The sequence below is a fragment of the Tetranychus urticae genome, chromosome 2 (assembly GCF_039701765.1).
Source record: "Tetranychus urticae isolate SD_2017Ah chromosome 2, NJAU_TeUrti_SD_1.0, whole genome shotgun sequence".
Taxonomy (NCBI): Eukaryota; Metazoa; Arthropoda; class Arachnida; order Trombidiformes; family Tetranychidae; genus Tetranychus; species Tetranychus urticae.
This window is the reverse complement of record NC_142959.1, coordinates 21660132-21670629: the sequence shown is the minus strand read 5'-3', so window position 1 is coordinate 21670629 and position 10498 is coordinate 21660132. Positions and strand designations below refer to the sequence as shown.

The following is a 10498-nucleotide window of genomic DNA, read 5'->3' as shown; positions in this document are numbered from 1 at the left end:
AAATGCTTCTACATGTAGTTAGCAAGACGAGTTGATGATACAAATGGAACTGGTTTTGTGCTTTATCCAGTAATCCACTTCAATCGACAATCAGTTGATCAATTTATTGAGTACTTGAATCATTTTTAAAATTATCATTTTATTAATTTGTAAACTTTTTTTACATCTCGCAAATGAATAATCATTGAGCTATTTATTGATGAAAGACTAGATGAAAGGAAAATGAAATGAACAAAAATAAATTGTTACACGGACAACAATCAATCGACCCTTTGGAGACACCTAGGCTTTGTCCAACACTCGTCACACTTAATTACTAAAGCTCATTACATTTAACAATTGTTGCAATCGAAATTAAATTGAACATGAAAACAAAATAAAAACTAAAATATTGTATTCAATTGATCATACAAATGGGATGATGAAAACATTGAAATTATTTCAATGGATCTAAATTTGGTAAGCAGGAGAGAGGAGCAAATGATTAAATAAAATTTAGTCAAAAATTAGTTTTCTAATTGTTACAATTTTCGTCTGGGAAATATATCAATTTTATGCAAAAAAGAGGAAAATTTGTATCAGTTTTTTTGTTTGAAAATTAACTTCATTACAGTAAATATATTATAATAATATAACAATGATAATAACCATCCTATTACTTTTGTTTGCTTGTACTTTTACAAAAAAATCAAAGGGGAATTAGGCAGCTAAAGTCTCTTTGTTTTAATGTATATTAAGATATCCTTGTAATGATTATCATTGAACGTTATTATTGTATAATTGTAGCATCATCATTATCATTATTAGTGTTATTATGGTAATTATCATTGAGTAATAATGTTTCTACACATGAGGAAGAAAATGAAAGTCAAGGGAACAAAATAAGATGATGTTCATCTTAATTAATTGAATGCGTTGAGATCAACAGTTTAAAATATCAACAATTTGCGTTTCGTTGTGTAAGTCTTTTGATTTATCTGCTTGAATGGGGCTTTTTGTGTCTAGTTTGTTGATAATTTTTACTGTTTCCAAATGTTAAAACTCTGGGTGCTTTTGTGCTTCGATTAATTAGATGATTACTAATTAACTAAAATGTCATTGCAGAGACATTTGAACGAGAGAAAAGGGAGGGAAAGGAAATGAAAGGGCAAGGAATATACTAAATAATTCAAATTAAATTAGTAATGTGATTAAATGAGGCTCAAACTAAAGCAAATCACTCTCAAAACACTTTGTCCGAGTGAAGATTTCTACAAGCAATAGCAGCGACTAGAGCAGCTCCACGGCCGGAGCCATCTTCGGATAACATCAGGTCAAACTTGTGATTACATAGATCTTTAATTTTTTGCTCTACTCGTTTACGGAAGAAAGGATGAAATCTCATTACGGATCCATCATAGCCGATTATTGTCTTTTCACGACCCAAGCGTTTCAGTACCAATGCAAGACCGGCAGCAACCAATCTGGATGCTCGTTCAGCGACCAAATCACAAACATGTTTCACAATATCAACGTCTACAGAGTCGAAATCGGCCGTTTCCATTTTAGTGAAAACCTTGTAAATTGAGTCTTCCTTTCGTGAGGCAATACGAGATAAATGTTTGGCCGAGAAGCCACCTTTAACAGCCAATCGATTGGGAACTGGGACACCAGGACAGAGTAAATCTTTTGAGTGAAGATGAAGCAAAATAAGCCGAGCAATTTCACCTAAATACATGCCAGATATTAGCTTCTCGAATAGTTGCATTCCTGGGTTAAGGGAATTTTCATCAACTTGAAGATCCCATTTTGTGCGTATATTGTTAAGAGCACCATTATCTCCGAAAGCACCCCATTCGGTGTTAATGGCCACTTGTGGAGGATCTTCATCTTTTTCTTTGGGAACCCATTTGGGGATACGCGCCAGTTTTTCCATGTAACAAAGATTGGTTCCTGTTCCAACAATTAGACCAACACGACACTCACGGTTACGATGAGCACATGACATAAGGGTACCTGTGGTGTCGTTAATCATGGCAACAACATCTGTCTCTACTTTACAATCACCTTTACGACGAACCAATGCTTCTCGAAGTAATTTTACCACATCAGCTCCTGCAACATCGGAGCATTTGAATCCTTTTGTCCACCGAATCAGACTAGCAGAGTCTAAACCTTCTTGTTTACAAGGAAAACTGAAGGTAAATCCAATAGGAAGATATGGAACCGTAATGTTTCTTGAACGGATAAATATGTAGACACATTCAGCGATTCGGTCAAAAAGATCACGACCTGAACCTACCATTACTTTGCTAGGTATCTCACAAGTTTCAGTGTCAATCAAGGCTGAAGCTCCGTCCAATGTAACAGTCAATACACGAAAATTAGTTCCACCAAGGTCAAGAGCCATGAACATTCCTTTTTCATCACCTCTAGGAATATCTCGTACATAAGTTATCAACATTTTAATTGTAGCTTCAGCTTCATCTGACAACCCATGTTCAAACTCTGCCTCCAATGTGGCCATAATTTCCTTCAACTTTTCATCGCTCAGCTCGAGGCAAGAGCAAATTGCCTTTACTCGATCTAGCCTTTCTTCAGGAGAAAGTTCAGATTGTAGAGAAGGTGTTTTTGGTAAAAGCGGCATTAATAAATTTAAAAACTGAAAGATAATGGATTAAAAACACTTTAAAAGACTAATTGTTAATTGTGACAATTGGTCAAAGATTATAAAGGGAAACACAACAAATGAAATTCATTTTTAAAATGAAACAAACAATAACACCATCTATTAGAAGAATAATTAGAGTTTAACCAGAATCGATGGTCACAAGTTACAGTATAATTCACCGTTTTTAATCACACAATTTTGTTCAATTATCTCTTGACTGTTCACTGAAACTAATATAACTGATGATGGTTAATGTCGATGATGTAAATGATTTAATAAACGATGATACAAGTGAATATAAACGATGGCTTTTATAGTCTATGTTGATTAACCTTCAATCAAAGTGTAACCTTTCACTTGTCTTGTGATACTTCTCGTAGATCGGATGATGTAAGTTACACTTGATGTTACCAGTGACCCAAAGAAGAGTTGAAAAGGGCACAAAATAAAAGCAAACAAGATTTCAGTTGATTGTTCAAATTTGGAAATGTTTTCATTAATCGAACTGACTGAGGATAAAATGTTAAACTCACTTTCGAATACAAGAATATCAACTGAAAACTGACTAGAATCCGGGTCAGCCTTGCGCATAGGGAAAAAAGACAGACAAAAAAGAAAGAGGTAAGGGAAACAGAGAGACAAAATTGGGTAACAGAGAGAGAAAGAAAGTTTACCAAAAAGATAGACAGAGAATTGAAGAGGAAAGTGAAATCGAAAGAAGAGAAAGAGTCCGGTTCGAAAGAGTTTAACCTTTTGTATTACATGTAGATATTGTTCAGTTTGAATGGATTGAGAATCGTGTCTGGAAAGGAAAAGGTTAAAGATTCTGATGAAATAATCAGATAGCATTTCATTTGGTTACATTTTTTTCTGGTAATTTTTGTTTTCTTTCACCTTTCATCACCCTTTATTTGTTTATTCACTTATTTTCTTGTTGTTGGTTACCATGTAAGTTACAAGGACTTAATCACTTACAAATAGTTTACCTCTTTCTGGTCTTTTACCTTGACTTGTACGAGACTAAATCAGCGGTTTCAATTGATTAGCGTTTTAAGGTTTACCAAATTAATTATTTTTTATATCCTGTGACTAGATTTATTTTACTAAAGAGGATTTCATCAGTGATTTTGTTGTATGTTGAAAGGGAAGCTCAGATTGTTGGTTGAAAAAACACAGGAAAACACTGGATTAGTCAATTTTTGATTAAATTTAGATCTTTTGTCAACTTGAAAGAATTAAATTCATCTGAATTCAATCAGTTGATTATCATTACAGCTGTACTTGGATAGACTAATCAACTAAACAAGTGCAGTATTGATGATTGTCATTACAATCCTGTTGCTTTTCATGCCATTTATATTTTTGAAAGCTTCAAATCATTGTTGCTATTTTTTGTATATTTGATGTTGAATAACAATTAGGCATTATTGAAACAGTTTACTATCATATGAATTTGGTAAAACTGATCATGTCTCGGTGCATTATTGATAATGGCTGATGCAATTGAATCAATAATCAAGTATTAAAAGGGAGATCAAATGTAACCCAATATCTGATTGTTGATCAATTCATTCATTGTCAACTTAATCGATTGCCAGATAAAAATAAGAAATGTACAGAAAATTTGTCCGAAGAAAACCTTGATTTACAATTGTTGGTTACACTTAAACATTGATTAACTTATATCTGTAAACTGAAACCTATTAATAAGCTTAATTAGATAAATTCAAGTAAATTACATTTTCAGTCAGTTTATTGAAATAAAAAATGCTGTGTTTCAATCAAAATCTATAGCTTTTCTTGTTCTCATAAACATTTAAGTTTCAATTTACATTGTTGATATTTTTATGCCCACAATTACCATTAAATAAAAACCTTCAAGGTTTACTTCAGCTAATCTAAATTGATAATCAGAATTACTGGATGCATAATCGATTAGTTAATGTACGGATTAATGGATTTCATTTTTAATTGGAAAATTAAGTTAACTGTTTGCTTTTTCATGTTTTAGTTGTTAGTAAGTCTCCAGATATTTAATTTATTTACTAGCTACAGAGCAGTTAAATGATAAATCACAGTTAGATTGTACTATAAAAAGAAATGAGATTTACAATAGAATTGAGATGAAAGTAGAAAGGAAATCAATGACAGCTTAACAAGATAATTAATACAATTGTTAGAATCGTGTATTGAGATTGAAAGAATGAGTATTAATTATGATATGAATCAAGACTTGAAATATATTTAAATGCTTCAACAGAAAAATTAAGAAAGAAAACGGAGTTCTAAATGAGGTTGGATGCATTACAGAAGCGAATTTAAAGATCACAGATAACGCTGAGTGAAATTGAACCAATTTCGTTAACAGCCAGTTGAATTCATTTTTGTTTCAAGTTAAGATCTGTTTTGGATTGAGTTCATTTTATGGTGTCTCTCTCTCCCTTTTGCTCATAATCTTGCTTCTTTCTTTTCCTCAATTTTTTTGAATTAGTTTACCAGTATAATGATAGTGACACATGATTCAGAGGTGATATATAATCAAAACCAAGTTATTAATATTTTATGTATACAGTTGGGTAACTTATTATATATATATTTGAGAGAGAAAGAGAAAGAAAGTTATCATTAGGTATTAAACCGATTTGTCAGCAATCGTTTTCATTTTTCACCTTGCTTGTTTGTTGATTTTTGCGCTTCAGCTTGTTGTTGTTCTTTCCAATTATCGATTAGAGTTTTTATGTGCTTTTTTATACGAAATTATTCGAGATTGAGTCTAAATCGAAGATAGTGAGAGGGAGAGATTGTAATGACCCTAAGAGCGCATCAACATTCCCATCATCATTTCCCATGGAAGCCATCGATTGTTCAATCATGTCTGCGTTACTTTGTGTTAATTCATTTTTAAAAATATTACTTGTTGACGTTAAATCTGATGTTGGTTGCATGATAGACGATTCAATGGCAGATTGAAGTGGATCCAGTAATGCTACAACATTATCATCAGTTGAATCTAGAGACATAATAGGATGGTCAATGATTGTGTTAGAGGGAGTGGTTGAGGTACAAGAGGCTGAAGTGGATGTTGATGGAATCGGCGAGGCTGATTTGTTTGTCCCATCGTATCCTAGTGTAGCTCCTCTATTTGAAGCTAAAGATGAGTCTATTACAGATTGTATTGCGGGATTAAAAAGAGCTTCCACTGCTTTATCATCAATTGAAGTAACAGAACCATCAATTAAGTTTGAGTTTCCATTTAGTTGTACAGTTTCATCAATGTCAGGTGCCATGATGGAAGAGTCGATGACAGACTGAATTGGATTGAGCAGAGCTTCAACCGCGTCATTGGAGTCGACTATTTGATCAGAGTTTAAAATATTATCAACTGGACTATCAGACTTAACACACAACGGGCTCAGCTCAGCTGTGGCGATAATAGGGCAATTATTAGCCGTTGCTTCTAATTCTTCTTCAATCATGTCATCAGACACATCGAAAATAAGTGGACCCAGGGAAGAGTTTAATGTATCCATTTGATCATCTTTAGCTAGTCGCTTTGACTTACTGAACTCTCCATTAGCGTCACTAGTTTCATTTAGGCCAATCATTAATGGTGATTTACGCTTAACTCCAATACCTCGTTGTTGAACCAATGAAAGCAAAAATTGGAGTAGCTTTTCAACAATATGCTGTTGCTTTTGGTATTTGCGCCTGAGAATGGCTATTTCTCTCCACAAGGCTTCATTCTCTTTCTGCATGTTCACTAAAATATTGTCAACAGTATCTTGTTTGCCTTTGATAGCTTTAACATCCACCAAAATGGAGCCCACATCATCGTGGCGTACTTCATTTTCATCGATACTCTTGGCTGCTGATACTTGGAGAGGTGTCTTAATTTTTCTTTTTATCAGTTCCAATGAGCTTTCTTGGTCTTTCACAAAATGAACATGGTAGAATTCAATGTCATCTCTTTCAGATCGAAGACCACTATTCTCAATGTTGGTCAATTTACGAAAGCCATACATATTTAACTGTCTTATAAAACTAGCCATGTTGTTGTGTTTAAAGTACAAAGGAAGTAACTCCTTTGCAAATTGTCCTTGATTACTGATAATGAAGCTTTTTCCATTTTGAGACCAGTGTATCAAGTGATCGTAATTAGGGTCTTCAACTAATTTCCACAATTTAGTAAGAAATGCAGGAACATTGGCAACCGTTCCTGAATCAGATGAATGGGTCATCATCAACTTGATCTCAATCACCAAAAATTAGGTGAGTAAATCCAAGTAGTATAGTCAATCTAAATCCTGCAGATAGACAAAAAAAGGTGTTGAGTTACAGTTGTCCATTTAACACTGAAATATATGGTTAACTCACCTGTTTCAATATCAAAGTGAAGCCAAAGAAACAGTGAAAAGTAAAATTAACAAATAATTGTTGAAAAACAATAAATAATAGCCAAAATTAATCAAAAATCAAAACAACGTAATGCCTAACAAAATGATGGTAAATAAATGACAAACAAAACCTGATACTGGTTACATTCGAGTCCAGATAACAGATCCAAAACAGATACCCAAATCCAGTTACTGGTAACTGGATTCGCTCAACTCTGGTGTTACATGAGGCCAATATTTTTTAACTTAAAATCACATGTAAAAATTTAAATCTCTCATGATTTAATCTTGTTTATCTAATTTATCTATGTAATTCTTACAATTGTTGCTTTTCAGTGTAATCAGGGTTGAAATTAGGAAAATCTATTGATTGATCATGTATAACGCTGTAAGTATTTCTCGGTGATATTTTTTGTTGATGTCCTTGTGAATTACATGCACTTACCATGCCTTTACCGGTCTTTTCCATTTAACAGATTCGCTATAGCAATTGTTGCCGTTTGTATTCAAATTTTACCAGAAATCAATATCATCTTTTGAGTCCCGTGATTAGTCAAGCATCTGCAATCAATGGACCTCATTACTGTGTTTATAAGGTTTGTCAAATTCTTGATAGAAAATACTGTTTACTTGTCTTCTAGACTAATTTCGTGTTTATATGACTGATTATAATCTTAACTATTTTCTGAAATATGACTTGATCATTGTTTTCTTTCAACAGAGACATTTCTCATCGGATAGAAAAGGATTTTTCGGTCAAGTTTTGGACAACATCAAACAAGAGATTGCCAAGAATAAAGAAATGAAAGAGAATATAAAAAAATTTAGAGAAGAAGCTCAAAAATTAGAAGAATCTGATGCACTGAAAAAAGCCAGAGAAAAGTTTGTGAGTTTTTACCGTTTTTAGTTTTGCCCACTATCCATATTTAAACCTAAATTTGTATTTGGTTTCAGGAAGCAATTGAGGCCGAAACAACGAAAGGCTCTGAAAAAGTCAAAGAGCAATTCAAATCGTTGAAAGAAAAATTCCGAGAAACTATCGAGGAAGCAAGTAAAAGTGATTTAGGTAAACAAGGTTTAAAAGTTGGTGAAGAAATTGTCAAACAAGCTAGAGTAGCTTCTGAGCAATTAGCCAAACAAGGCCAACAATTAGGAGATGCTTCTGCTTTTAAAGCCGTAAGTGAGGTAAGTAATTAGATTTGATCTGAAAACGACAATCAGTTAAAAACCCTTTTTCTTTGTCTAACAGGGTGTCAAAGCTATCAAAGAAGAAGTTGAAGATGTTACTATTTCTGGACCCTCAGTTTATAAACCACCCAAAAAATTGAGAAAAAGGACAGAACAGTTACATGCTTCAGATAAACCCATCGAAGTCAATACGTACGTTTATTTTAACCTACCTTGATCAAGAAGATATTCTGATTATTGTTTTAGATTTAGTTTCTTTATATCGTTCCATTAATTAAACCGTTTTCAAAATTTCTTGACAGTGAAGCAACTGGGGTTGAACTCCATAAAGACAGTAAATGGTATAAAAGTTGGGAAAATTTCAAGGAAAATAACCAATACGTTAACAAAGTTTTTGATTGGAAAATGAAATACGACGAGAGTGACAGTCCGATCGTTAGGGCATCGAGATTGGTCACTGACAAATTAGCCGATATGTTTGGTGGAGTTTTTCGTAAAACCGAGCTTTCAGAGGCTTTGACAGAAATTTGTAAAATGGACCCCAATTTTGACAAGGCTAGTTTTTTAAGAGAGTGTGAAGTTGACATTATACCAAACATTTTAGAAGCCATGGTTAGAGGTGATTTAGAAATACTACAAGATTGGTGCCATGAATCGGTATTTATCAACTTTCAACAACAAATGAACCTTTATTAATGAACTGTCATTTTTTCAGGCCTATAGTAGATTGAAAGTACCAATCGATACTGCCACGAAATTAGGTTACAAATTGGATTCCAAAGTTTTAGATATTTCCCATGTTGATGTAAGAAGAATTATGTTTGCATAAAGTTCCTCTGTTAATCAATTCATGTTTTGTATTTCAGCTCGCTATGGGTCAAATAATGGAACAAGGACCAGTGTTAATAATTACTTTTCAAACTCAACAAATTATGTGTGTTAGAGATGGTTCTGGTAATGTCATTGAAGGGGATCCTGTAAGTATTAAATATTATTTTATTTTTATTATTATTTTACATAATTTTAACGATTTGTTAACATATTTTTACAGGACAAGATTCTCAGATTTCACTATGTCTGGGTTTTATGTCGAGATCAAGAGGAGCTTAATCCTAAAGCTGCTTGGCGACTACTGGATTTATCTGCAAATAGTCAATCACAATGGTTGTGATGTAATGTAGATCTTAATTTCTGCCAAATAAATTTATGTAAAGTTATAATAAATAGATTTTTTGTATTCACCTAAATAATTTTGAAAATTTGTGAGGAAAAACTATTCAATATAATCAAAGTCTTCCTCTAACTCGAATTGTTTATTGAAGTCTGCTGGCTCCAAATTGAATTTGTTTCGACAGTAATCACGTATAACTTCAATATACTCTGTCCACCTGTTTGCTTCATTTTTTTCATTTTTTATCTCTTTATTCAATTCGTCAATATACTCTGGATTATTGAATTTAACCGTGTTCCATTTCGCTTTAAGTTGATCCCTCTTAAGTCCTAGTTTGTTCAATTCCAGCATTTTTGTCTTTCTTTCCTCCAAATCATCAGTTGCCGTTGTTTCCAATTCTTCATCGACCACTGCCAAATCTTTCTTTAAATTTTCAATCTTTTCTTCGTAATTTGTCACCTTTTTCTTCATAGTTTCCGCTTTTTTACTTGCAAAGGCCCAGAAGTAAGTTGATGTTCCAATCTTGTCTGTTTCAAGCAAGTCATCATCTTGAAGACTCTTGATGACATCTTTAACTGTTTGGGCAACAATTCCTTTCTCTTTAGGTAAGATTTTTTCCAACTCTTTCAATTGAAAAACACTTTTAGATGATAGAAGATAATCCAAAGCACGGCGTGCTTTTTCCTCTTTAGAAAGACCAGTTTTTTTACTCATTTTAGGAGAAAACAAATTAAAACAATAATTATACACAATTTAATAAAACTTCAATAAATTAACCACTAAATGTATTATTTTAACTCTTAATTCTACTTTTTTAATCGAACTTTTACCGCTAAAATGTAACCATGGCTCCATTATCGCTCATCACGCCATCTCACGCATTGAAAATTAAACGAAATACTTTGTGTTACCGAATAGTAACCGATCACTTGGTTAGAGAAAAGCAGCCAAGTATGGTTACCAGTTACTTTAACCGCTTACTTGTTTGCTGGTTATATTGAGAGGCAAATTTGAAAAGAAAATTTGTAAGAAGGTTAATAATTAATTAATTTTCTGAAATAAGTGAAATATAATTTTGAAATAGATATAGCCTTT

At 32.9% G+C, this 10498-nt stretch overlaps 3 protein-coding genes and 1 pseudogene across 4 annotated transcripts; 1 reads left to right on the top strand and 3 right to left on the bottom strand.

The window, feature by feature from the left end:
* Positions 1–119: 119 nt before the first annotated feature.
* Positions 120–3324, bottom strand: LOC107371362 (hexokinase-4 pseudogene; annotated as a pseudogene). Its single transcript, XR_001570792.3, has one exon. The product of XR_001570792.3 is annotated as a hexokinase-4 pseudogene (transcript).
* A 1846-nt stretch (positions 3325–5170) lies between these two features.
* On the bottom strand, positions 5171–7153 carry LOC107371613 (heat shock factor protein). The gene is made up of 2 exons (XM_015939752.3): positions 7025–7153; positions 5171–6954 (listed from the first exon to the last, which is right to left on the bottom strand). Exon 2 carries the CDS (start codon positions 6889–6891, stop codon positions 5398–5400), a length of 1494 nt encoding a protein of 497 aa, XP_015795238.2. The 5' UTR covers positions 6892–6954; positions 7025–7153; the 3' UTR covers positions 5171–5397.
* Positions 7154–7262: 109 nt separating this feature from the next.
* Positions 7263–9482, top strand: LOC107371614 (mitochondrial import inner membrane translocase subunit TIM44). The gene is made up of 9 exons (XM_015939753.3): positions 7263–7432; positions 7521–7640; positions 7766–7930; positions 7999–8229; positions 8294–8424; positions 8535–8889; positions 8948–9037; positions 9099–9209; positions 9284–9482. Exons 1-9 carry the CDS (start codon positions 7421–7423, stop codon positions 9401–9403), a joined length of 1335 nt encoding a protein of 444 aa, XP_015795239.1. The 5' UTR covers positions 7263–7420; the 3' UTR covers positions 9404–9482.
* LOC107371615 (meiotic nuclear division protein 1 homolog) lies at positions 9211–10265 on the bottom strand. Its single transcript, XM_015939754.3, has one exon. The coding sequence runs from the start codon at positions 10115–10117 to the stop codon at positions 9506–9508; it is 612 nt and encodes a 203-aa protein (XP_015795240.1). The 5' UTR covers positions 10118–10265; the 3' UTR covers positions 9211–9505.
* Between the last annotated feature and the right edge of the window lie 233 nt (positions 10266–10498).

Coding starts and splice junctions, on each gene's coding strand:
- LOC107371615 (XM_015939754.3), bottom strand. CDS start 10,117: ATGAGTAAAAAAACTGGTCTTTCTAAAGAGGAAAAAGCACGCCGTGCT.
- LOC107371613 (XM_015939752.3), bottom strand. CDS start 6,891: ATGATGACCCATTCATCTGATTCAGGAACGGTTGCCAATGTTCCTGCA.
- LOC107371614 (XM_015939753.3), top strand. Junction 7,931..7,998: donor AAAAAGCCAGAGAAAAGTTT/GTGAGTTTTTAC, acceptor ATTTGGTTTCAG/GAAGCAATTGAGGCCGAAAC. Junction 8,230..8,293: donor CTTTTAAAGCCGTAAGTGAG/GTAAGTAATTAG, acceptor TTTGTCTAACAG/GGTGTCAAAGCTATCAAAGA.